Below are 27,878 nucleotides of genomic sequence, written 5' to 3' on the forward strand. Positions count from 1 at the left end.
TACGTTCTAGTTCTATTCGAGAGATTCTCATTTTAAATTACATCACTGCAATAATAGACAGATTCTGGTGTATTATAAACACATATCAAATTAAAAATTAAACTAACTTACAGAGCTAGGAGCCGATAAAATATTTCCAAATAATTTACTTAGCATATACATACATGTATTTCTTGTAACTAAATGTATAATTTCATTTTCCTTTCACAGAATTGAAAATAATGTCGGTAGTCGAATGAAATATAATATGTGCGTATTAAGAATGCTTGCAGGAAATCCTTCATGTGTAAATTTCTGCTCATGGATTGTCGACTTAAAATGATACTTCTTTGAGTTCGGGACTGTAAAAATTTCTCGTGTTGAGTTCTGATGCGCACATTTCACAAAAATAGTTTAATCTGACAAAAATCCTTTCTTTTGTCATGTTGCAAAAAGTGAACGCCCACAAAGGACTTACCAAAAGTACGTGTATATAATATAATCGAGCTGGCTTTTATGCTTTTAAGTTCAGTTCAAGTTCTCACAGTGTCTGTGGGTATTACTATTTGCCTATAGTTATATTCGAGCTAAATTTGCTGTAATATCTAATTATGGGATGATATCAACGTGCGTGTTTGTTTATTCACTGAAAATGTCTATTTATAAAAGAATAATGTTCAATGGTTGTGATAAATAGCTTAAAGTTAATCCACGATTAAGTCTTTATTTCTTTCCTCGTTTATCCGAGTCGGCTACGTTCCTCTCTGCAAGGTTATAGTATAAAAGCTCGCGGTAGTATTCATTTATCAGCTTTCCGAAGGCATCGAAGAAACACTGTGACTAGTAAGCAAATGTTCAGGAATGGGAATAGGACGTGTGCGTGCGGACTGTTTCTTCTGCAAAGTACAAAACATTCACATGCAAATTACATTAGAGTGGGAGAAGGACTTTACCTTTCGCCGAAACGGAAAGCATCCTGGTGCTTCGTCCACTGGTTGTGCGTCTATGAGTAAGTCGGGCGTTGGGCATTCATTTGGCCCAAACACATTCAATTCGCGAAAGCAATCCGTTTCGATCATTTCGTTTTGCCACGATATCGAAACCGAACCAGTATTGAACTTTGAATAGAAATTTGAGTCAGATTCGTCAATGTTTACACCCTTGACCGTTGAGAATTGTTCGATATCGAGTACATCTTTGGCGTATACAGCGTGTGGCTGTTTGGAAGGACGAAAGAATTAAATGATGGTATGGAGTAGGAATGTGAGTAGAAACTTACATCGGGCACGAAAGGGGGTGCAACCATGCCTGCTTCTAACCGCTTCCAATTCAAGCAGTTGAAGTTAGGATGCAACTTCACTTCTCGCGCCCCATATCGGCCATTTCGACATCCGAGGCGATTTTTTACGGATTTCGCTAAAAGTTGCTGGCATAGAGACTTCGCGTCATCACTGAATTTCAGGGAATACTTTTCTGCATCTTCCTATGAATACAAATATAAGAATATGAGGAAATCAAAAACATTACCATATCATCTATTAGCTGAAATGAAGGCGAAAAAAATATTAACTCAGGTTAGTCAACAATGCGATCGTAACATGTTGACATCAATCTAACTAGTTCTAATCGGTTATCCGTTTCGCTGCCTTGAAATAGGCAATGAGTAGACTCGAATTGCATTTTTTTTAGAATCACACATAAAGAGTATCTCGGAGTCACTGATGCATTTGGTTTATAGAAGGGACGTTCTGCACCTACCCAATGGCTGAGTTCCTGAGAAGTCTGAAGCCTTTCCCAATTATTCTGCCATCTTGTATACTTATTCCCTAGCTATTCTAGATAGCAAAATAGATTCTAATGTTGCTTGGAGCATTTTAGTCTGTCTTATCCCTTGTATCATACCAGAACCTGGAACAATAAATTGCGAGCAGTTCTCAGAATACCAGCTCGACCATGCACGTGGAGTAGAAAAACTGTTCAATATGGAAAGAATCGGAAATGAAATCTAGGAACTTCCGCACTCTTAAATTAAAATTCAATGCTCGTTGTCATTTTGCTAATTCGAAAAACACCAGCAAATACATACTAAGGATAACGAAAATTAATAAACGTCAAATAAGAAAAGCGAAATGATGTTTACGAAGAACTCTTCCTCCCAAAATTGTCAACTCCTCACGACTCAACCCGTAGAACTCATGGATGGCAAAGTGTAATCTCAACCCGAAATTTTCCACACTCAGTACAATATCAAGAGAAGAACAACAGACGACCCGGTCCCCATCGTAAAGTATAAGATAACCAAATCAAGCCAAAATGAGCCACCAGAATCCAATGTTCTCGCTTGGAATCGGAGAGCAAAGTGAAGATGAAACATGAACATAGGATAAGACACCGCAAAAGCCAACTATCTGCGAATTGCATCTAAATTTCATCTCACCTGCATCTTCATCCCTACAAAACCAAAAAATATATTAAACATTTTTCAAATTAATTGAATAAAAAGATTTTCACTAACCACACAGGTAAGAGTGTACTCCTTAGAAGCGTGGATTCCAGGGAAACACAAACAAGTGACAAACTCTTAAGATCTACTAACGAAGGAACGGTAAGGAAACACAATGCGGAATGAGGGGACACTTTGTCACATAAAGCAGATAACCAAAAACGGAAGAGAAATGAAGTCAAGGGCATGTGTAGCTTAGCCAGGAAAAACGTTGAATGAAGGTTTATGTATTGCTTTCGGATGCCGTCTGGAAACCTAACGAATGTTTCGTCTCACGTTGAGCGCCATTTGTAATTAACGTTGGGGTTCGTATTTTATAAATACACTACAAAAATGATGAACACTCATCATCACTTTCAAAACTTATTTACATGTCCATTGAAGGCGCGGATAAACAAGATGTTACCAATTCTTCTTGTTCATCTATTCAACTTTGATTATCTCATCCTGTTTGGATAAAGCACGACGACTGAACTCCTTGCAAGTTGCGGGATTGGAAGTCTGCTTTCAGCTTGCTATTCCCAGGGCGGAGGTTCAGATGCATCTCCTGCAAGCAGCAAAGACACAAGAGAAGGATTGCAACATGCAATCCCGAACTAATCAATTCTAGCTCGGAGCCCCACTTCCAATTTTTTGCATCCCTTCTCCATTCTATAATACTGAGCATTTCAAATTAATTTTTCTTGGAAATTTTTACCCAAAACTTCATAGCCTTAAAATCCTATTGAATAATTATACAATTATGGTATATATATTTTTGAAAGCAAAAATCATTATTAACCTTTTTTTCGTGCATTTAGTATCGCAATTCTATGAAATTTTATCTATGCGTGTTACGATGTCAAATTGACGAAAGCATGCGAAAGTGCAGGTTGAATTTTTTGCTGTTGTGTATGGGAGTTGAAAGTTGCGATCTTATCCGAAAAAAGGATAATAAACAGTAGCCGTTTTTTTGTTTTTTTTTGTCTTAGGCGAGGTGACGATATCTCATTGATGAAGAGAGGGTGTCGAAATTCAGACAAGAATTTGCGGATAAGCTCGGAGATACCATTGTTATCAGGTACTCGCCGAAGGCTTGGGGACGATTCCCGAACAAGGGGGAAATAATGAATAACCTATTGACGACAGAAACATGAAATGATTCTCGCATTCGATTCGCTATCAAAGTAGAAGGCGACTCCTCCATGTTTAAGTTCTTGATCATTATGACCAAATGTGTGAAATCCTTGGTGAATGGTCATTTTAGTCATATCGAGTCTGCGCCATAATGCACGTCAATGACGCCACTTCCAGTTCGAGAGCTGATTTCTACATGTCATATTTTACAATAGATCCAGATTGTAAACTTCTTAGTAAATTAAAAAATATTAATTTCTTTGAAGAGATATTCATGTCGTATATACAATTTTACTTCCATAATTTCTCAGACTATGGGATTGCATTGTTTGCAATGCGAATAAGAAATATTGTTTGTTTTGAAGTAATTATAATCAGTTCATTACCCGCTTCTGACATATTTCTTTTCCTGGGGATTTGTATGAGTATTCTCGTTTGATATTTGAACTATTTTGGAATTTTACCCTTTACTTTTCTGTTCAAAAGTAGAATCATTTCTTTTTTTTAAAAAAATATCCTTATGGCCTCTGCAAAACTAAAATTGATTTACTTGTGTACTTCACAAACTTTGGACAGACATGATGAATAACTCCCACTCCTTTTGGAATCTACATAGTGTCACGAACGAACTGGAAGGTTCTGCGTTTTGTAACATATTTATTTATAGTACGTACATTGCACATTTGGCAAGGTAAGCCTGACATGCATAATTTAAATAAATATGAGTTTGTCGGCGCAATTGACACCGTTCGTCAAACTCTCTTTAGATTCTGCCTTGCACGTGCAGAATCACTCCTCCCGAGAATAAGGCAATAAAACTTACGCGTCCGATAAATAATGGAGTGCAAATGATGAATTTGAATAACACAGTGTGACCGTATACTCTACAAGTGTCCATACAAAGAAAGCTCAATGAAAAGCTGATAGCGGCATTCTACCCTTATGAATTACAATATCTACTATATTAACTCTCAGTGTAGTTGAAGGCCATCTGGAAATGGGGAAAAAAGGGAGACATGGAACTGAATTATACGCATTGTTGCACTATGGAACGTACGTTTATAATGTGTTAAACATGGGAACTTCGTCGTTGCGCCGATATGTTGCTATCAAATGAAAATATGCAAACGATGTCACAATGGCACAAGAAAGTTACTAACTATTGCATTGAAACTAATTTTACAGGTTTATGAAAATGAGACAAATGTTACCACATACTTTTACTCTACGGTCTACTTCCTCACGTTTAACCTTCTCCTTCCGCATGCGAAAAGGCGCCTGCCCTTCAATCATTTCGTAGAGTAAGCATCCAAAGCTAAACCAATCAGGAGAGAATGAATACTTTTCGTTATCGATCACTTCGGGTGCCATATATCCTATAAAATGCAAAAAGATTTTATAAAATCGATGCTCATTGTTTGTTTTTCCTTTCGACAGACACTTACCAACGGTTCCAACACGTCCTCTAACCATTTCACCTTCCGGAATTTCCACAGCCAATCCCAAATCGGATATACGCACGTGTCCATGATCATCTAATAGGATGTTTTCTGGTTTGCAATCACGATAAACAATACCTTGTTGATGTAGATGTTCTAGACCGCAAACCACTTCGGCAGCATAAAACCGCGCTCGTACCAAATCGAATCCAGGCTCTCCCCCCATGTTGTAAATATGAAATTTTAAATCGCCACCTATGAAAATCGCAAATATTATGCGGGGAAGTATGCACTTATTTCCTTTTTGGATTGCTAACAAGTTTGCGCTCATTGGAGAAAACGTTGACTACTTTTTGTACATACCATTCATTATTGTCAGTACGAGGCACAAAGCATCTTTGGTTTCATATGCATATGCAAGATTCACTACAAACCGCGAGTTGATTTTCTGCAATATTTGTTTCTCGATCAGAACCATCGATTCGCCTTTACGTTTTTTAATGCGTTTCTTCTCGAGTTTCTTGCAAGCGTACATTTTTCCTGTTGCACGTACCTGCGTTTATTATAATTGGTAGAGTAGCCATGTGAGATCCATGAACTGGCATAAAGAATTGTGTGACTCTTACCTGACATGCACAGACTTCTCCAAAACCGCCTTTTCCTAGAACACGATACATACGGAACGTTTTATAAGTGATAGGTTGCGCTTCTAACCACTTCCACTGTAAATATCTAGAGGATAGGATTTTGGAATTTAAGATCATTAAATCAAAGTCTCTTGTTAAATTACATAGTTTGGAAAGGTATGTGCATCTGACATTAGTGAAATTTTGAATAACAGAAACGATACCGTCGCGGCAGACCAACGGCACAATTGAACCTAAAACCTTCTCAAATCTAATAACTTTCAAGTGCATCTAACACTGCCTATTACCGTATGCTGATGCTTACATAAATATGTAAGTTGATCTAACACACTTTCACGTATTTCCACTTTACTCTGTGCACAATAGCATATACCACCTAGCGTACCGGGTTTATTCTCACATGAGTTGCAAACGCAGAGCTTCATGCGACCAGGCGTGTGTCATGGGTTGCGGATAATGACATGACCCACCGGGTCAGCTACGAATGTCGCAAGTCAATCTTGTAAATAAGTAACCGCGGACAAACAGAACGTTTCCCTTTGTGTTCATCCTCCCTTACCGATTCTTCCCTTTCACGAGTAAACCTCCTTAACAAATCCGTAATCCGAGATGAAGGGATCGACGCGCCTATCGGATGAATTTCAGTGACGTTACACTGTATTTCAGCGGCTTCTCTCCAAATACCTTCCCTACCTTTGGAGATAACCATGGGGCATTGCAACATTGGGGCTCTTTGCAGGGTTGACTGCCTCCCCAACACTCGTGGGAACAAAATTGGGGATAATATTTCAAACCCAACATAGTTAAGGGTCGTTCAACAACACTAGAGCGGCTCTTCGCCCTTGGATGTTTTGGCGGTTATGCGGTCAACCACCAGGGACGGAAGGCCCAGGCGTCGTATGGTTTGGACGAACCAACTTAACGAATTTATCGTCCGCGCCTATTACCGTGTAACGGATTTGGAACGGAATACATAAGGGTACAGACGCCGACTCCATGACGCGCTCATAACCCGCTTCCCGGAACTAAGTCATGTTCCGGAGCAGAAAGTTGTCAATCAATACCAGGATATAGTGAAAAATAATCGAGTTGCCCTACCAACTAAGGAACAAATTTTTCACGAAGTTTCACTTGAGCTCGGTCTGGAGTCACCAACTTACCGGACTGAACAAAGGAGCAACACGAATACTTCACTTATAAGACACTTCATGAACCCAGTAATCAGGAGAAGCTGGGTGACTGGGGATGTCGACCCAATTTATAATGAGGCTTTGACCGCATTCCAGGTCGCATTCACAGAGTATGCTGAGATTCTCCCAGACGCTAGGCCAAAGATCCCAAAACTGAAGTTTGCTTCGGCAACTACTAACATCATTGCTACCGTTGACAGAATTTTGACTGATTGTTTGGCTAGCGAGATTACTGCTACAGAGGTTCACAGCCTGATCTACGTTGCAGCTGCCACGGTTATTCGTCTCCATAATCAACATCTTAGAGCGAATAACAGAGGTATGTGCAGAAGGACTCTACCGTTCTGAGTGCTTCGACTCAACAAAAGAGTTGAAAAGTTGAGAAAGGAGATTGGTCGTGTCACGCAAGCACTCCTTGGAAATCCATAACCAAGAGTGCACAGATGCGTTGCGAATATCATTGGAAACTACCATCTGTCCAATGATATGCCAATAGAAGAAATCCTCGAGGTGCTGAAGCAGAAACTTGCGGTATGGCCCAATCACACCCGGAGGTATCAAAAAAGTTTTGAGCGAGGAACAGACAGGTTCTTCCAGAACCAACGGGGATTCTACAAAAATCTCGCCAACTTAGGTAGGGAAAGTAACCTCGATCTGGATCAGGCAGAAAACTTCTGGAGAAGTGTTTGGAGCGAATTCTGCCGTTGCAATTTAGAAGCAGCGTTCATGCGAAGCCCTCCCCGAAATGACCACGCCTGACGTAACTGAAGTCGACGTAGAAACAAGGGCTGTTTCAGGGCAGGTAACTGGAAGGCGCCAGGAGTTGACAAGATTCACAACTTCTCGCTGAAGCAGTTCAAAAGAACTCACAGGATATTGGCAAATCAATTTAATCAGATGATTGCGGATCCTGATTTAGTTCCACAATTTTTCACCAAGGGGATAACTTTCCTCATCCCCAAGGAACAGGGTGCTTCTTGCCCTTCAAAATGTCGACCAATTAGTTGTCTTCCTACTATCTGCAAGGTCTTCACTTCAGTTCTGTGCGGGAACATCTCAAAACATCTTAATGTTCATAAATTGATAGCTGAGGAGCAAAAAGGATACGCAAAAGGCTCCCGAGGCTGCAAAGAACAGCTTATAATCGATACGGTCGCTGAAAAGCAGGCTGTCCTTCAGAAACGAAATATCACGACAGCCTACATCGATTATAAATCAGCCTTTAACTCCATATCACTCTCGTGGTTACTACAAAGTGTTACGCTCGTTTTTCTTCTGAGAACAGTGATAAAGAATTGGAACACGAAGCTATCGGTATCCTCACAAACATGAGAAGAGATACCAATCAGAGGTGGCATTTTCCAAGACGATTCTCTAAGCCCACTGTGGTTTTGTTTGGCTTTGAATCCACTATCCTATCTTCTGCATGAAAGCAAATATGGGTTCCAAGTCAAGCATGGCATTTTGTCGGAAGGCACATTAAGCCATTTGATGTACATTGACGATATCAAATTGTATGCCAAAGACGAGAACCAAATTCGCTCCTTGCTGGACATCAGCACCCAGTTCAGCAGGGATATCGGCATGCAGTTGGATTTGGAGAAATGTCGCATAAAAACAATTGTTCGGGGAAAACACACCGACAACGAAGGATACAACCAAAATAACATCCGAATTGAGGGTATGGATTCGGACGACGTGTACAAATACCTCGACATATTGCAAGCACCAACACCCGCAATAATCAAATCTAAGTTGCTGGAGGGGTTTGAACGGTGTCTGGATCTTGTCCTTAAAACTGAATTGTACGGGAAAAATAAAATCATGGCAATCAACACCTTCACCATTCCCGGCCTTCTATATACTTTCGGATGTGATACAGTGGAGTAATACTGATTTAGAATCTGTCAATAGACGGGTAAGGGTAGTTCTTGCAAACAACAACATGCACAATAGAGCTGCCGAAAAATTGAGGATCACTATCCCACGTCATCAGGGAGGAAGGGGGGTATTTGATTTAAAAACGATGCACTACAATCAAGTGCATTCTTTTCGTGAGTTTTTCTATGAGAAACAATCCTCTAGCCAAATACATCAGACTACCGTCATGGCAGATACTAAATTATCTCCTTTGAACTTGAGAAGTAGAGATCCCATGCCGAATGTTACTTCAGTCCAACAGAAGATCGATATGTGGAAAGCGAAACCCATTTACGGAGGGCATATAAAAAATTTGTTGTTGTCAGGCATTGACATCAAAGTCCTCCAACAAATGGTTGACTAATGGTGTACTTTTCTATGAGACCGAAGCATTCCTAACTTCAATTCAGGATGCTTGCTCCCAACAAAAAATTATAAACGGTACTTTCTTCATGACTCCTCAATCACCAACTCCAGTTGTAGGTTATGCAACTGTGAAGAGGATGACCATCCAGTACATAACATCTGCGTGCAGGATGTTGAGCAGTACCGAGTACTCCAATCGTTATAACTCCGTCTGCAAGATTCTCCAACAAAACCTTGCGTTGAAGTATAACTTAGTGGCAACCTACCATCCTTACTATAAGTATACTCCGCAGAGAATCTTGGAAAATGATGGGGTCAATACTAATGTGGGATCACACTATTGCCACCGACCACAGTGTTAATCATAACAGATCCGATCTAGTTCTGCTTCTGAAGGAAGAATGAGCGTGCTTCACAATCGATGTAGCCGTACCGTTGAACCGGAATACTGTTGAAAACTGCACGAAAAAATCCGGAACTACGGCCCCTTGGCAGACGATATGAAGCAGACTACAAAAGATCAAAGTAGTCCCAGTGGTAATTTCAGCGACGGGGATTAGTCCCGCAGAACTTATATAAAGCGCTGAAAACGCTCGATCTTAGGGCTGGACTATACGTGGAGATGCAAAAAGCGGTTATCCTTGCAATCTGTGCTATAGTCTGAAGAGTTCTGTCCGGTAACAATCTGACCTAGTGGGTTTCAGTCTAATCCCCACTGTCTTCGATTCAAGATCCATGTCGCTGTTGTGTAGTCATTGGCTGAAGTGTTTGCGACAATCGGGATGTAGCAAGACATTTTCGCATGGTCGCACACACTTTGTGTTAAAACGCATCATCGCTGTGATGCGGGCCTTTGGATGTTGCCTTCAGCCCATCCTTAGGTTGGTCGCCCCTCGATCCGGTTAGGCGCGAAGAGGGTCCGTGGGCTTTTTTTAACTATATATAAGTGAATGAAATACCGATAGTACTAACGCGCACACATGTCCATCTTATTGAGCTCTACCCACAAACTTCCTTAGCACATGCACAAACGTTTCCGTGGACCCCGCCGTTCATATTAAGTCAGTGTATATGATGATGACATCATACACCTCTTAGCGTGCTATATATTTACGTGAAATGCAAAACTTTGACCTTGTATAATTTTGTTAATAGTAGTTGTGTTCCCTTTTCGGAATTACGTCATATATTATCGCCTATGCTGATGCCAAATTTCGTAGGATGAACTTAAGGAGTATTTCCGGGTAAATTTCTAAAATATGGCATATACCATTATTAATGTAGATGTAGATTTGTCGGTTGTCGGTCTTTTTGGAACACACATTTTGAGCCGTCATTTTTCTATGGTTCAGCCAATCTCAGGTCATTTTCGAAAAGCACTAATCGTGGTCTTTCATGTGATACTCCACTTGACCGTATTTTGTGAAAAAAACTTTGCACCACTCTTTCGCATGTATCTTAACTTAACATAAAGTGACGTCACTTGCTATATGTTGTTGTTTACAGACCATATCTTTTCACTAAATTTCGTGACAATGGGTTCAGTCATTTTTGAGTAAATCGGATGTGCCAAACCGACATTGAAACGATTTTTATAAATAAAAGAAACAAGTCGGGGAACCGGAAGCTAGACGCTTGAGGTATAAAGGTTTTGTGTATTTCTTTTATAAAGACATTTGAGTGTAAATTTGTCCCATTAGTACGTCACACGTAATATATGCATATATTATGTGAGAATATCCACTTTCGGGTGATATTGATATTCAAAATCTTGAATTTCCAAAGAAATGAGAACTTCTTTATTAGTAATAGTGCGATTTCCACCAAACTTGGTAGAATCAAGCTCTATATTATAGCCTGCTTAGCTGCAAACTTCATTTGAAGGGATATCAGTATGGAATGTATTTCGGAGCCTAGCCCCCATATAGTGGTAGCCTCTTGATTTTTTCAGATTTTTCAGTTGGGTAGTTTCTGAGATTGGCCTCGTTAAATAAATGATCACTTTCGATCCCCCGAACTCCCCGCCTTTCAAACAAATGTCAAAACTAAGCCTAGCTTCCGAAAGTACTAATCGAGACCATTCGATACTCCACATGACTGTATTTGGTGAAAAAAAATTTACATCTCTGTTTTGCACATATGGGGACCTCCCCTTAAATTCGGTGTAAGAGGATGTAACCCACTGTATGCGTGAGTATTCACAGTTCCCACCTTTCCACCAAATTTGGTATCAATCGCTGCTACAGTCTCCGAGAAAAATGCGTGTGACGGAGAGACAGACAGACATTGAATCGATTTTAATAAGGTTTTGTTTTACACAAATCATTATTGTCAGGATAGAACTTGATGTTATTTAAAGTCCCTAGCCAAATTGTTACATGCACTACTGTTTTTCACTTTAAATGATTACAAGATTTATACTATAGTGTAATTGAAGAGTAAACATGCAAGGGTTTACTTCAGATACTTATTATAAAGTCTCATTTTTAAGGTTTTGTTTGCAAAACAAAACCTTATTAAAATCGGTTCAATGTCTGTCTGTCTGTCTGTCACAGGCACTTTTCTTAGAAACGGCACCGATTGACACGAAATTTGATGAGAATTTGGGACCTTTGGACCTCCAGACATGCAGTGAGTGGGGGGGGGGGGGTACTAATTAAGACCCATACCTAGGTCTTAATTAGTACTTTTCGAAGCCGGTCTTAGTTTTGGGATTTGTTTTAAAGGCGGGGAGTGGGAGGGGTGGAAAGTGATGATTTCTTTAACGGAACCATTCTCAGAGACTATTCAACTGAAAAATCTGAAAAAAATCATGAAGCTGCCTCTATATGATGCCGAGGCCTCAAAATACTCTCCATATCGATATCCGTTCAAATTAAGTTAATAATAGTATATCACCATATTTTTGGGAAAATTGAATAAGGCCCCCTTAAGTTTATCTTAGAGTTATAAAAGTTGGTAGTAGTATAAAATATAATATGAAGCATATTATGCCTAAGATTGATCAAAATCATACTATTAGCAACAAAGTTACAGTAGGTCAAAATTGACTTTATTGGGTAAATTTGTTGCAACTAAATATCAACATCACACTAAAGTGGGTAGTCAGACATGCTAAATGCATATACATAACGGACTACGTATAAATGGGATAGTTCTACACTCAAATATACTCACACAAGAAGCAAACAAAACCTTTCATATCTGAATCGCCCAGCTTCCGATTTCCCGACTTGTTTTGCATTGCAATTTTAAGCAATGGATAGATTATAATAATAATAATCGTTGGCATAACAATCCATATTGGATCAAGTCCTTGAAGTGTGTTAGAGCACTTCATTCAAGACCGTAACGGCACAATATAGGATCACAGTACCCTATAGGAGGCAATGTGGTCAGCATTACGCTTGCCCGAGATTATTACCCTGATTTGACTCAGGTACTCATTCACAGCTGAGTCGACTGGTAACCGATGCCAAATCACGATACAAATCCCACTGTCACCAGTAAGATTTGAACCGCAACCTTCCATACGACAGCCTTGTGTTCTAACCACTCAGCTATCCGGACACTATGGGATAGATTATGGAGAATAAAAACCTAAACAAAAGCAATTTTGCTTCAGTCGCGTTCACGTATATTGCAGGGGTTGACGTGTTTGTTTGTTCTTACAGATTTCATTTTAGTCTACCGTGATACTAAAGTATTCCATCGTTGGTTTTCTTGCCATTTATTAAGTGATTCATCAAATTACGACAATTCGTTATAGGTTGAGTAACATTGCAACTAAGCAAGCAGATAACGGAGGCAGCCAAAGGGTAGTAGATCGGAACGTGGATTGGCATCTACGAAGGAGCATAAACCTTGGCTGAAGTCCAGTCCAGTCCAGGTTGGGAGTACCCGGAAAAACGACGTTGGGAATCCACGAAAGCAGGATGGATTTTACATCAACGAACTTGGCAGTGGAAACGGAATAACGATTTGCATATTTTCTTATGGAACGTGCGCTCCTTGTACAGTCCGAATGCTGCTCAGTAGCTAACCGACATTCTATCCAAATATAAAGGCTCCCATAGCTTACACGAAAATACAAATGATAACGGACTGCGGGTTATTCAATTAGCAGGGTCACACGAAATGGTTGTTGGAAGTACCTGGTTTGCGCGGAAAGCGATCCACAAACATACGTGGGCCTCTTCAGACAGGACCACTTTCAACCAAATTGACCACGTGTTGATCGAACGCCGCCACCTCTCATCCTTCATGAATGTCAGAACATAATGGGGGGCCAATATAGACTCGGATCACTATCTCGTTGGCATGATGCTCCGAGCTCAAATGACAACACCACCTAGAATCCCTTCTGACAATCAGGTGAGAGTTAACACTGAAGCCATCCATAACACAGCCCTCCGCGACACCTATAAGAGGGAAATGGATGCTGCAATAACCGCAGTCAACAGAGGACCTGGAGATGAAGCATCAACAAATGAACTTCACAACCACCTGAAGAACGTTATCATGGATACGGCCACAAACATACTTGGCCCCAGCCGCAAAAGGAGTCGGAACGGCTGGTTTGACGATGAATGTAAGCTAGCAATAGAACGGAAGAATGCCGCATACCGAGTAATGTTGCATTCTCAAAGAACGCAGGCACGCGCAGAGACTTATCACGAACTCCGTCGAGCGGAGAAGTGACTTCACAGACGGAGAAAGGAAGCCTGGGAGAAACAACAAGTCTGTGAACTAGAAAAGTACAGGGAGCAACCACAACAGGCGCGGAAGTTTTACCAACAAGTCAGCAGGATGAAGTCTTATACACCTCGATGATCATCCTGCCGAGACAAAGAGGGAAATCTGATTTCCGACAGAATGGGCGTATTGGAGCGATGGGTTGAATACTTTGATGAGCTACTGAACAACCAGAACATCGGCGAGTTGGAGGTCCCGCCAACTGAAGACGACGGACAAAAACTGCCACCACCAAGTTTTAGGAGAAACAGTTCGTGCAATTCATCGGCTAAGAAATCGTAAGTCGCCAGGAGCCGATGGAATTACAGCCGAATTGGTTAAATATGTAGGCGACCAGTTACACCAAGTGGTTCATCAACTTGTGCTCAAGGTATGGGACAGCGAATCAATGCCTGACGATTGGCAACGAGACATTATCTGTCTCATACATAAAAAGGGAGATATCACACAGTGCAGCAATTATAGAGGTATCACGTTGCTGAGTACCATCTATAAGATATTCTCCGCTATCTTGCTGGGCCGGATAGCCCCATACGCACAAAACATCATTGGCCCATACCAAAGAGGCTTCACTCCAGGCAAATCAGCAACATATCAGATTTTCTCTGTGCGACAAGCGATGGAACAACTGTTGGAATATGGACAACAGTTGCACCATCTATTCATCGAGTTTAAAGCCGCTTATGAGAGCATAGTCAGGGTAAAACTGTACACGGCCATGACCGAATTCGGTATCCCGACGAAATTAATAATGCTGACTACGCTGACCCTGACCAATGTGAGAGGCCAGATAAAAGCAGCAGGATCACTCTCAAGACCATTCGATATCAACAACGGTCTACGACAAGGGGATGCGCTATCATGCGTCCTCTTTAACCTGGCCATCGAGAAAGTGATCCGTGATGTTGATGTAAATGCAAAAGGTACGATCCTCTTTAAGTCCACCCAACTACTGGCCTATGCTGACGATATCGACATCAAGGGAACAACCACCCGAGACGTACAAACTGCCTTCATCCAGATCAAGCAGGCGGCGCGAGATCTTGGGCTGCACATCAATGAAGGCAAGACAAAATAGATGGTGGCAACGTCAGCACCGAAGGCGAACCAACCAACAACATCAAACCGCAATGGTCAAACAGGAGGAATAAGGATAGGAGAATACATCTAGGGTCGAAAATTACAACCAATAACAACTACGACGATGAAATCCACGTACCGTTGTCGGTTGACAACAAAGCCTATTTCAGCTTACAAAAACTATTTCGCTCGAAACGTCTCACCATAGGGTCAAAGCTCGGAGATACTTCAAAGAATTTTTGGTTTCCTACATGAGAATGGACGATTATGCAGCCTCTATAACGATGAAATCTTTGAGCAATACCACGATCGTTTTGCTGTCGATAAAGTCCGGCCCTACAGGTTGCACGAAAGTCTATAAGGTCAATATCCTCAGATAGAGGGAAAGCGTAGGTCCGGACGCCAGAGATCGAATTGGTGGACTTTAGCGCAAAACCGAGCTGTCTGATGTTTCTTTCTTCTGATGCCGGTTGTTGCGCCGTTGATGATGATGATGATTGTAATATATGTATATAACCAAACAGCTTGTTTAGTTAGAATAAAGGATTGGTGTCAAAATAACCTTGTTAGTAGAAAGATTACAAGATGCGTATTATGACAGTGATGTGAGAAAATAGTTTATCGTTTCTAGAACGTCGTATTCAATGGAAAGGGAATGACTGGGAGAAGATCCTTTGGTTAGACAAAAGTAAATTTAACTTATTTTCCAAAAGATAGACTGAACACATTTCGACGAACTGACCAATATACGCGCTGTGCTCATTTAAGGGCCACTCATAAACACACACACAACGGAATATTCAATAAATCGCGGAAAAGGATGGTAATAAATACAAATTTCAATAAATAACTTGCCGAACAAGTCATTTAAAAATTAATTTTAAACGGTTGGGGTAAGGACGCAAGATTAAGATCGCAAGTGATTTTTAACGGTGCAAGACAAGGATGCAATCTTACTGCTACGGGCATGGACTATGGGTATTTTTTTCTATGAATCTAGAGATTATTTCCCTCGGAAACGGACAACAGGAAACGAGATCTGCTACTCTGTATTCATCAGGAATATATTGAAAATGAAAATGATGTTTGAAATAGTTTCGCAAGTAATAAAAAATATATTTTTTTAATTTTTAGGGTTAGAAAAATTTTAAATCTTGATTAGGACTGAACACAGTGGGCTACTATTTTTATAAAGATTGAAATGTTTGAAAGTTGTATTTAACAATGCATATACGATGAGATGTTGGCAAAATCGCGTGAACGGCAATCACAATTGTGTAATTAATACCAAGTCAAAATTGACATGATTTTTTTGGATGGATATTCCAATTTTCAATATTGTGACCCTGAAAATTCCTGAACAAAAGCCTAGAGCTATTTTGGTTATTTGGGATTTCACAGGATTGGAAAATACGTATTTGTTGTAAATAATTTAAAGTGTTTCTTACCTATGAAAGTACATTGAGGTTTCAAACTCCCTAAAAGGTTCTCCAGCTAGAAATGATTTAACTGCATTTACACATGGTTCAAACAATTCCTTGCTGCCAGCTAAAATGAAGATACGCACTTTTGTTAGACAAAGTCTGCAGGAAACAAGTAAACATTAACGTACTGGTAATTCTATCTTGAACTTTTGTTATAATATCATCGTTTAGGACGTCTAATACTAAAGAATTTTCCTTATCTAAAGCGCTAGACTGCTGCTGCTGAGAACTTTCATTTTCACGACTGATTTCCACGCAGTTCCCGTCTATAGTGTCGTCTTGAGCCGTCCTTCCCCCACCGCCCTTATCATCTCCAGTATCTACCGCACCTCCTGCATCTTTGCTCTTTTCCTCCGCCGTACCGGTTGTCTTAAGGCATTTCTGGTGGTTCTCGTTGTTCTCAGTTCCACTTTTTGTTGTTCTTGAGCATTCTATGTCGAGAAAGCGTGTGCCAATTTCTTTAGCGATTGTTATTCGATTTTCATCGTATTCAACTTCGTACCTGTAGTTGAGGGGGATTCTTTTATTCTATATACAATATCTGTGAATCGTAGACATATTCATACCTTTGCACCTGATCCAAAAATTCAATATACCTGTAATAAATTGGACGTTTGTTTTCGCAAAATGACCGGAACAATATTCGACCGATCGGTTGATGATCTATTACGTAGTCATAACTTACATCTGTAAAAAACAATTCGGAACGTGAAATACATCGGCATAGTTCCGGCAGTTTCATTTATTTCTTACTAGAAAAGCGGTCATTAATGCCATATCAAGTTAAGAAGAACCAAACTACAGTAACTTATTAAAGCGTAAATAAATTATCACTAACCTATTTTGTCTTTGAGGTGTATACATTGAGATATGTGCGGAAATTGTAGTATTTTTCGCCATTTCTTACTTTTCCCTTTGTTACTGTCGGAACCTCCTGAAAAGAAATAACGAAATCGAGAATTAATTGTAGGAAACCGAAATTAAGTGCTACTGAGTCTAAAAGACATCCCACACAAGAAGATTTAAGCATGATATTCGAAACGATTGCTTGTGCTGAATATATCTTTTACATTTCTCTACGAATTATATTGCCACAACGGCAGTAATGTGAGAAAAATGACAATAAGATTGATGACGATTTCCAGTTCAGATCCAAGTATACAAGTTTAGGGATTAAGGCACAGTTTTAGTATTATATAGGGTTCACAATAAGGGATTGATACCATTAACATCTTAGAGAAAAAGCGTTTTCCGACTGTAAAGATTCAGGTGCCTACATGACTTTGTAGATTTTCCTTATTTTTACCTCCAATCTAAGAGATGTAACAGCCATCGGAGCAAGGAATATATGTCGAAATTAAACTGCTGTAGATTCGAGACAATGAATTAAAAGGCAAATAAGAAAGGCTCTAATTGTTACCGTTGTAAGATGAGCGCGAGTACATATTTCAGCCATTATTCATCCTCGCCTCATCGCAAATGAATGAAATAAAATTAATCAGTAACGAAAAAAAAAGGAAATGAACACGTTTTTGTGTTTGCTTCAGCTTAGTTTAAATTACGTCCCAAACCTAGATAAAGGAGGAGGGTTTGAGGCAACATACTTTGTACTATCTTCAGTAAAACAAAAATAAAATGCTGAGATCAGGGAAAGAAATAAATAAAATATAGTTGGAGTTATTCCGCTATGGTAAATCCTACCTGATCTCTCTCTTTGACAGAACCCGAACGCGGTAAAAAGGCTATAAATTTCTCTATTTTGGAAGCCCACACACTCAATACGGTGTTGGCATTGCTTTCTCAAAGGATTTCCGTGATGCCATTAAAGAAGTTGAACGATTTGATGACGGGAGGATGAAACTCACCATTATATCAGCTGATCGCGCTATTCACTTCTTCCCCGCGTATGCACCACAGACAGTCGACCTGATGCCTGCTGCTGACTATATCATCACTATCATATCAACGGCGACCTTAATGGTCATATGAGTGAAAAGACAGACGATAACAGGTGCCATGAGGGAAAGAGGTTATGGAGCGCGCAATGGGAGTGGCAAGCGTATAATCGATTTTGCAGACACCCATGACCTTGTACTTATGAATACATGGTTCATTAAACGATTCTCATCTCCCTACAATTTATAGTGGGAATAGTAAAACGCAAATCGACTATTTTCTCATCAGACGCGGACGTTTTACCACCGTGATTGCAAAGCCATTCCCTATGAGACCATCGCACCTCAACATCCGTCGTTGATTGCCGTCTTGCGAATCAAGGCACCAATAAAATAGCGTGAGGAATGCACTGGTCCGCCGCGCATTAAGTTGTGGCAGTTTCGTGGGAAGAAATGATCTCACTTACGCGATTACCAACTATTACAAATGTGGAAGAATCGTGGAACCGAATTAAAGACACGATGGACAAAGTGGCCTCTGCAACCCTCGGGGACACCAAGCTAAATAAGTGGTATATCAACCGAGATACTTGGCTTTGGAATGACGATAATGAAATGGAGGTCCCTAAAAAGAAAAGCCTCTACCACAAGTTTCTTGACGATAAAACGTTCACCAATTGGCAAATTTATAAGAATACGAACCGGGAAACAAAGAAAGCGATCGCTCTCACGCGAGCGGTCCACTAGGAAGTTCTTTACGATAAACTGGACACACGGAATGGCAAGAGAGATCTGTATCGACTTGCCAAAAACTGATATGAACACATATAGGATATCGAAAACTTCTGTTGCGTTAATTACAAGAATGATACTTTGCTTACCGACCGGCGAGCTGCGGCAGATAATTGGCTAGAATATCTCCAACAGATTTCAACTGAAGAATTTGTTCATCCTCCACAAATCGGGAAAAGCAACAGGACTTGACGACATCACATTTAAGCTCTGAAAAGCGAAGGGCTTGGACCTAACAATGTGGCTCAGTGAATTCTTTAATCGGGTTACTCAAGAAGGCAGAACACCATCTGCCTGGCAAGAAAGTACCAGTTGCAATATGGAAAAAGAAAAGTAGTCCAGCAGAATGTTCAAATTACGGTCCGGTCCGGTTACTTTCCTATACCATGAAGATTTTTTAATGCATTCTTTATAACCATATTGCCGGAATAGTTGAAATAACCGTGAATCAAGCCGGATTTGTCAAGAACTGCAAAACTGACGCAATACAGGCCTGCCATGGTTACTCACGGAGAAACACCGTGAAAAGCATCGTCCTCTTTACATTGCATTACTGGATATAGAGAAAGTGTTTGACCGTGTGCCAAATGAACTCATCTGGTATGCTTAAGAATTTAGTGTATCTATACCTATACCGAAGTAAATAGAAGGGATGAAACTTTTAATTGATTTTGACACATGCGATTGATTTACAAATCAATCCTCCGAACGAGGCCGAAATCTTATTTGGCGATTTTAATGAAAAACCAACAATATAAATAGATAAAGGTGAATATGCCGTCCTACGGAAATATGCATAATTTTTCAGTTAAATCAACTTTGACCTTATGGTGAGAACATTTTGTAAGCTAAAATAGGCCCCTGTTGAGTGCCAACAACCAGACACGGATTCCATCGTCCCAGTTGTTATCAGCTGTGATTTTCGACCTCAGATAGGAGAAATTTTCAACAGTTTCAAAGTTGTACCCTCCTTTGTTTCCAGTTGCGTCGTCTGATCGATCTGGGTAAAAGCAGATTGTATATCTTGAATTGGTCTTTCCATATTGTTAATACCACCAGCATAGGTCAATAGTTGAGTGGATTTGTAGAGGACAGTGACTCTGGCATTTACGTCACCGTTGCAAAACATATTTTTCAACTACCACGTTAAAAAGGATGCTTGATGGAACTTAGACTATTATTGATGGCGAAAGTTTTCAAGAAAGAACAGGGATCTTCTTATATACTTTTATTTGCCGGTACGACGGTCTACAAAAGAAGTTTCTTTGAACAAAAATTATGAACTATGAATGAACATCCTTCTTTTAGAAATATTGTAGATGGGACCATTTCTTTGTTCTAAACACAAAAAATTATCGACGCCCGTCTACCACCTCATCAATGTTATTGAACTGGCGTTTTTTGATGGTGAATTGCAAAAAAAGATCCACTTTTCGCTGCATGTATCAATTCTTTTTTAAGGTTTTGTGTAAACACAAAACTTTATTAAAATTGGTTCACTGTCTGACTGTCTGTCTGGCATTTTTCTCGCAGACGGTTACAGCGATTGACACCAAATTTGGTAGAAAGCTGGGAACTGTGAACGCTCACACATACAGTGAGCTACATCCTTTTATGACGAATTTAAGGGGGGTCCACATACATGCAAAAGGTTGGGGTAAATTTTTTTTTCATCAAATATAGTCATGTGGGGTATCAAATTAAAGGTCTCGGCTAGTACTTTTCGAAACCACCTCATTGTTTTGACATTTGTTAGAAAGGTGGGGAGTGCGGAGGGTTGAAAGTGATCACTCCATTAAGGGAACCGTTCTCAGAAACTACCCAATCTGAAAAAAATCAGGAAGCTGCCCCAATATGGTGCCTGGGCTCCGAAATACCTTTCATACTGATATCTGTACAAATAAAGTTAATAGTAGTATGTTACTATAATTTTTAATAATTGACTGCAAATCTCCCTTAAGTTCATGCTAGCACCACGAAATTTCGAACAATATAGGGTATAACATAGAGCATGATCTCACCAAGTTGGGTGGAAATCGCACTATTACTAACAAAGTTATAATACGTCAAAATTGTCGACTCAGCTGTGGAAGAGCATCTGGGCCTGAGACATTGCCTCCTACAAGGTACTGTATTCCTGCACTATACCGTTACGATCTTGAAGGTGTTCTAACACATTTCAAGTTGCAGATCCAATTAACTTTCCGCACCAAAGAGTATTATTATTATAAAAGGCACTATGCTCTCAGCAATGAGAACCCTGAAGTAGTGAGCATTGAACACGTCAAATTCATCAAAAAGCATTTCAAAATTATGCAAAATAATTGAAATTGTAGAATGTGGGTGATCTGTATAGTATCCTTCTTATTGTAACTTTTTCCTATTGAATTTTTATCTAGATTATGCTTTAGTTTCATTATTATTAAACTTACAATTTTCCAGACGACAAATCTAAGTAAAAGAATAAACATAAAATTCCATAAATGGAACTGCTTACTTCAGTCAGCTTTGACATCCGACATTTATCGATTATACAGTAATTGTCCAGAATTAAAGGTTATTTTTAGAAAAACGCTTAACGTGAATAATCCTACGTCGTATTACTGAATTGATTTGGTAAAAATCGATTTATTTATATAGGGATAAGGTGAATGTAGAAATTTGACCTAGGAAGTGATGGTTTCAAGACGTCCTTTTGTATTGACTTTAGGTATAAATGCTCTCCAGATGTAATAATTAAATCTAGACTGATGACTGGTCACTTATCTGGAGACCCAAGGCTGGGCCAAATTTGGGTTTTACTTGCTTCGCGCGTTCACGGCGCCCGATTTCTGGTGGGAGGTATAAAACCTTCCTAACGCCACGTCGTTTATTCATCGTATCACAACCGTATCAAAGCCGTGCGTCCGTCGTTGCTAAAATTTTTACGTTGTGTTTGGGGGGAGCGGGTTCAACCTTCCGTAGATGTCTGGCAATCTCGTAGACTTAGGTTAGGACGCGTTTATGTCTCTTTCCCGCTATTTTGTGGAACGGTTTCAGGAATGTTCTTCGTTAAAGGGGAATTTCAGATAACTTAATAACTATTATCTTTTTTTAAGCGCCTGAAAACTACTACCTCATGGGCAAACTCATTTTGAATTTTTTTGGAAAACCTGTTTGTATGTCTGCCGCACGTGCTTTTACCAAAAACGACTATACTCATTAACAGGAAATGCAGTGGAAAGATTAGGACTATACACCTCCACGCGTGCAGTTGATAGTAATGTTCCACTTTGCGTTTAAGGGGTACTGGGTCCCAAACACGGACGAGTGGCTTATAAGATTTTTTTACCGAATATAGTCGTGTAGAGTATAAAATGAAAAATCTCATTTAGTGAGAAGTGTTTTGACATAAGGTTTAAAGCGGGAAAATGCGGGGTAGTAAGTGGCCACAGCCGGAAAATCCGCAAATCATGTTGGTGCCTGTATATGACATACTAGCCTTACAATACCATCCATCCCGATATCTGTTCCAATAAAGTTAGTAATTGTTTTTACTGTATTTTGCGAATTTTGAGGAGGAGGTGTGTACACCTTTAGTTCATTCTAAAACCAATAGTGTAGGCCATAATATAAAGCAACCATTATTAACAAAGTTATAATAGGCCAAATTAGCCAGAATGTACAGAATACTCAGTACTGGTCGAAATGGCTAAGCAAACAAAAAATAGACATTTCGAATATAGAAAGAAGTTCTCTGGAATGGCGGGTCAAAGTTTTCGATTCGAGGTAAAGGTCAGCGCGACAAAGGACATGAACTTTCCATAGGATTTACATTTAAGTGGGACCAAGATTAACAGAGAAAGTTCTTTAAATGGTTTGGTTAACAAACCAAACTAACGCCGAGCAGGTGTTCAGCTTAGGCTATTACCATTTGTGAGGTAGATTTGAAATAGATCGTGTTTATAAAAATAGTGACAAGTTCTGGACAAAATAAAAACCGTACATTAGATTGGTTGTGTGAGTTTCAAATGTGTAATAGTCAATTAGTCAAAATTTCGAGTTTATTTTGCAAGTTTCTTTCCGTTTTCGGTTCAAAACTTTCTTTGTATATTTGCCAAGCATTTGACATTGACTCAACAAGAGTTGTTGTTGCGGTTGCTACATTTTCATTTACGATAAAGCCGATAAATTCAGATTTGGTCGCGAAAATTAAGAAAAAGTTGGAGGACGAACTTTCTCACCATTAAATTTCTGCACAGTTAGGTGTACCAATTAGCAAAGGCAGTAAAGATCGGGCAACCATCATAAAAGAAGGCTTGGATGCAATACCGCAAACACGAAATTGGCCGTCACCCAAATTATCTGAAGTGACGCAACACGAAATTGTGCGATTAATTAGGACTGGAGAAGGAAATAATACCTTTACAATGTACCAGATTCTGCAACAGGAACTTAATTTGTGATCACTTGTATAGAGGAGAGTATCGATTATATTAATATTAATGTAGAAACAGTGCGTTGAGTTTAAGTGAAGAATGGTTCACGGAGCCCAGCAAAGGTTAAAAAACTGGTGTTGATCAAACGTAAGATGGTATGACGAAGGATGACTGCGCAGTGCTGCTTTGCTGTTTTAAATAATAGTTTGAATGGAGGTTTTCGAAAATGGGGAAAAAATGTTTCAAGTAACAAAGTCATTTCTTTGAATGGTTCAGCTGGCCACCTCGATCGCCGGGTTTATATCCGATCGAGCATCTTTAGTAACAACTAAAACGCAAAATAGTGCTTTATCCTGACCTCGCATGGAATTTATGCTCGTGCTGTTATAGAGTGGGTTAGAATTGATCCAAATGATTACAAGAACATAGTTCACAGCATGCCGAATTGAAGCAATTTTAAAACCAAAAGGTGAACATACAAAATATTAATGCATTATTACACTAAATTTAAGGCAAATTCCACAACGCTGACCGAATACCACTTTTTAGATATTATTTTTTTATATGTTTGTTTAAAAACTTTGATGAAACTGAACTTTGTTTTTTGTTTGTATACTTCCCAAAGTATTTAATTTTAAAATATAAAAAAAAATCCGATGAAGTTTCATAATTGATCGGACTTGTGAGATTTCACACAGATTTCTCCGTAACAGTTACACTCATTGAGATCAAACTTTATGGGTGTAAGATTGTTTTCCTCTGAATACTTCCGCCGTCAAATGGATGGTAGAAACAGATACACCCGATATCGATGACAAAGTAGAAGATCGAGGGATCAAAGTACAAGTTTGAAGTGAGACAGGATTCGTTTTTACAAATTACTAAATAAAAAAACTCGCCTCTATAAAAAATCTTGGCCTCAAAATACCGATTTCTAGTCAAATAGAGTTGTTAATAGTATGCAAATATATTTTCGAGCGCCCTCCTAAATTCATCGTAGTATTATGCAGACACGCAAATCACAATATAGGGCATAATATTGGAAATTTTAAAAAGGATACCACTAACATTAACAAACTTATTGTAGATCAAAATTGTCGGTTTTTCTGTGAATTTACTATACCTTAAGACGGCACAGAGGCTAGTTTCACAATATAGTGGATAGTCTTACTTAAAATGCGTATATACTATGACCTGCTAGCTACATATAAATGGAATCGTACTGTAACGAAATGTTTCCATATATGAATTACGCCGAACTTTTCCTACTTCAAACATGGAGCTTCTGGTTTTCAACTTGTTTGGTAACTGTTGTTAAGAGAAATTTTTACAGCTGGAAATTGAGTTCAGAAATTCCAAAGTGGCAGTGAATGGATCCAAGATATAGAATGTGGAAAGCTGTATGGGTCCGGCTGTTTTAAAGTGGCACCTACCCTGATTTTACTCGCCCGATTAGTTTCTCCGTCGTATTGTGATATACGAGCAAAGTGGATCTTACAAACCAATGGATTGGTATTTGACCTGAAAAAAACAACGAAATATCTAGGCGAGGTTATCACTACAGACACACCTATTATATATCAAAAAGTGCAGTGGATATGCCCGATATTGTCCAACGGAATAGGATTAATGTTTCATGTCTCTGCAAAAGAATCTATAATATCTTTCTCCCACAGATTATTACCTTTTCAAACAAGTTGATAATTTATTGCGATAGAAAACCTTCAACAATCGAGATGTTGTCAAAACTGCTTTTGCTTATTCCTTCCAGAAAACAAGATTCATACAGAGCCGAATTAAATTAGTTTATTTCTTATTGGTGAAAATGTCATTTGGTTGATTGAAGATTGGAAACTACAATTTCTTCTTTTTGAATTTAAAAGACCAACCTAACTTGAGGCTATTCTGTACTAATGTTCTCTCTGTATTACTACATATGTATATGACAGCCGCGCATCGAAAGTGACCCACAAATGTCACCTGATAGCTTCAACAAGTTATTCATTTATTTATTTTCTCGTTGCCCTTCTGCAATAAACGGATGATACTCCAACTATTATATATACAACCAAGGATCTTCGATGTTGTGCAAAAGGCAAGATAAAGAAAACCAGATGATCACGATAACCGAAATAAGGAAATTTCATTTTAAGGTCTTGGGATAGCATAGCAACCAACATTATAAGAGCATCACAATACGATACACAATACAAGGATGAGGGAAAAATAAAGCTGGACATTCTGAAGACTCAACTGAGTACGTCAACATGATGAAGAATAAATTGGAGTTTGCTGTCAAACGTCACACCAAGTTCACTGGAAGATATGGGTTAACATTGACAATTTTCTTAATGTTCTCGTGTCGGACGATCTGCCTTTCAAGTTCTATTTGCTGGTCACCGCATATTTCCAATATATGCAGATAGTTAGTTTCCACCAGCAGCTCCATACAGTCTAGTAGAAGATTCCTAGTAATGACAATGAGATCGTAGTGATGGTTTGAATAGTCTGCCTTACCAATATTTTGTTCACAAACGTGAAAAGGCATGAACTTTGGCTAAAGAAACACAACATATTAAAAGAAGTCGGGAAACCGAAAACTAAACCCTTCAGGTTTAAGAGGTTTTGTGTTTCCCTATTTGAAGAATTATGAGTGCATGAAAATTCCGTGTGTACATAGCTAAAAATTCAGTTGCGCTCTATTTTTTAACGGGCCATTTAAACAAGTCGGAAAAGCGGAAGCTAGACGCTTTGGGTGTAAAGGTTTAGAGTTCATTTTGTGTGAGAAATCCTATGCACATTTTCCTATTCGTACATACTTAAAATTTCAAAATATCCCTTCATATATGTATCTTCAAATTCCAACTCCGCATTTCATATGAGTTCACTTTATATGATGATGACGTCATACACGTTTTGCGATAAATTTATGTGAAATGTAGTTTTGATCTTCCATAACAATAATAGTTGATTCTTTTAAAAATGTTCCAAAATTATGTATTATATTATATCATTAATTACAATTGATAAACTTAAGAGGGCTTTTCGTGTAAATTTCGAAAATATGGTAGTGGGCTGTTATTAAATTTATAGCAGACACCGAAATGGAATGTATTTTGCGACCTAGATTACCCATGGATGCACTGTTATGGTGATTTTTTTCAGATTTTTCAGTTGGATAGGTTCTGGAAAGCAAACCTGTTACACTTTTTAAGGACACACATTTTGTATGTAAAGGGATTCACATACCACAAGTTCTTACCGAATTTACGAAATTTATGACAATTGGTTTAGCCGTCTTCAAGTAAACAGACATTGAATCGATTCTAGTGCGATTTATGTGAAGCAAAAGCTCAAAAAGGCTGTGGAGACGTAGATTCTTCTTAAATAGAATTTTAATATTTTACCCGATTGTCAATTATTCTTTTTAATTAGGGCGTCAGCATCTTATTTTACATGGCTTAAGATGCTGTAAATTCCCTCAAAATTTATAGGTTTGAACTGCTGTAGCTTTGATACTAATAGCCAGACTTCCACGAAATATGGCAGCATTATGCGCCATACTGTTTTCTTTGCTGCTTCAACATTTAGTACTCCTAGATTTAACTTAAGGGAGTCTCAAAAAGTTGGTAATATACTATTAGTAAGTTTAGTTGAGCAAATATCGCAATGGAACAAATTTTTAGGTATAGATTTCATACAAGTGTATCAACCTGATTTTTTCAGATTTTTGGGTTGGGTAGTTTCCGAAAATGAATGGTATGTCACTTGTAAGTATGCACAATTTGGTTCCCTACTCCCGTATGTTTGGAAATCATTAACTGAGGCATTTCATTTGATATCCCAGATAACTATATTCGATGAAAAAAAATATTACATGCCTCCTTTGCATATATGGAAGCCACAAATGTAAACCCCATTATGGAATATACTACTCGAAAGTTCGAAGGGAATCGTATTATTACTTCCTAAGGCTTAGTATGCCAAAGTTGACAATTTCGTGACAATTTACTGTATTCTAAAGCAGCATATAATGTCAGTTTGACATTCAAGTGAATAGTCTGACATAAATTCGTGTACACTATGATCTGCTAGTTAGATACATATTTTCACATATTAAATACACAAAACCTTTTATACCTGGGGCCTCGAGCTTCCGACTTGCAGCTTGGTTTCTGGTTTACAAATTTTAAGCAAATAATACTTTGGTTGCACGTCAGATTTTTGTAGGCACATTTGATCAACGATTAAACACTGTGAAAAGGCAAAGATTTCGTTGCTGACTTTGAGCGGA

At 39.0% G+C, this 27,878-nt stretch overlaps 1 protein-coding gene across 1 annotated transcript; it reads right to left on the bottom strand.

Annotated features, from left to right (window-relative positions):
- LOC119652076 (G protein-coupled receptor kinase 2) lies at positions 1 to 27,764 on the bottom strand (the record flags this gene model as incomplete). Its single annotated transcript, XM_038056014.1, has 12 exons — positions 1 to 875; positions 933 to 1,196; positions 1,259 to 1,462; positions 4,817 to 4,974; positions 5,044 to 5,292; positions 5,401 to 5,590; positions 5,664 to 5,769; positions 16,444 to 16,543; positions 16,608 to 16,981; positions 17,046 to 17,166; positions 17,318 to 17,413; positions 27,725 to 27,764. Coding segments are annotated over 12 exons (1,992 nt in total), but the record flags the coding sequence as incomplete, so codon positions are not given.
- Between the last annotated feature and the right edge of the window lie 114 nt (positions 27,765 to 27,878).

The sequence above is a fragment of the Hermetia illucens genome, chromosome 3 (assembly GCF_905115235.1).
Source record: "Hermetia illucens chromosome 3, iHerIll2.2.curated.20191125, whole genome shotgun sequence".
Classification (NCBI taxonomy): domain Eukaryota; kingdom Metazoa; phylum Arthropoda; class Insecta; order Diptera; family Stratiomyidae; genus Hermetia; species Hermetia illucens.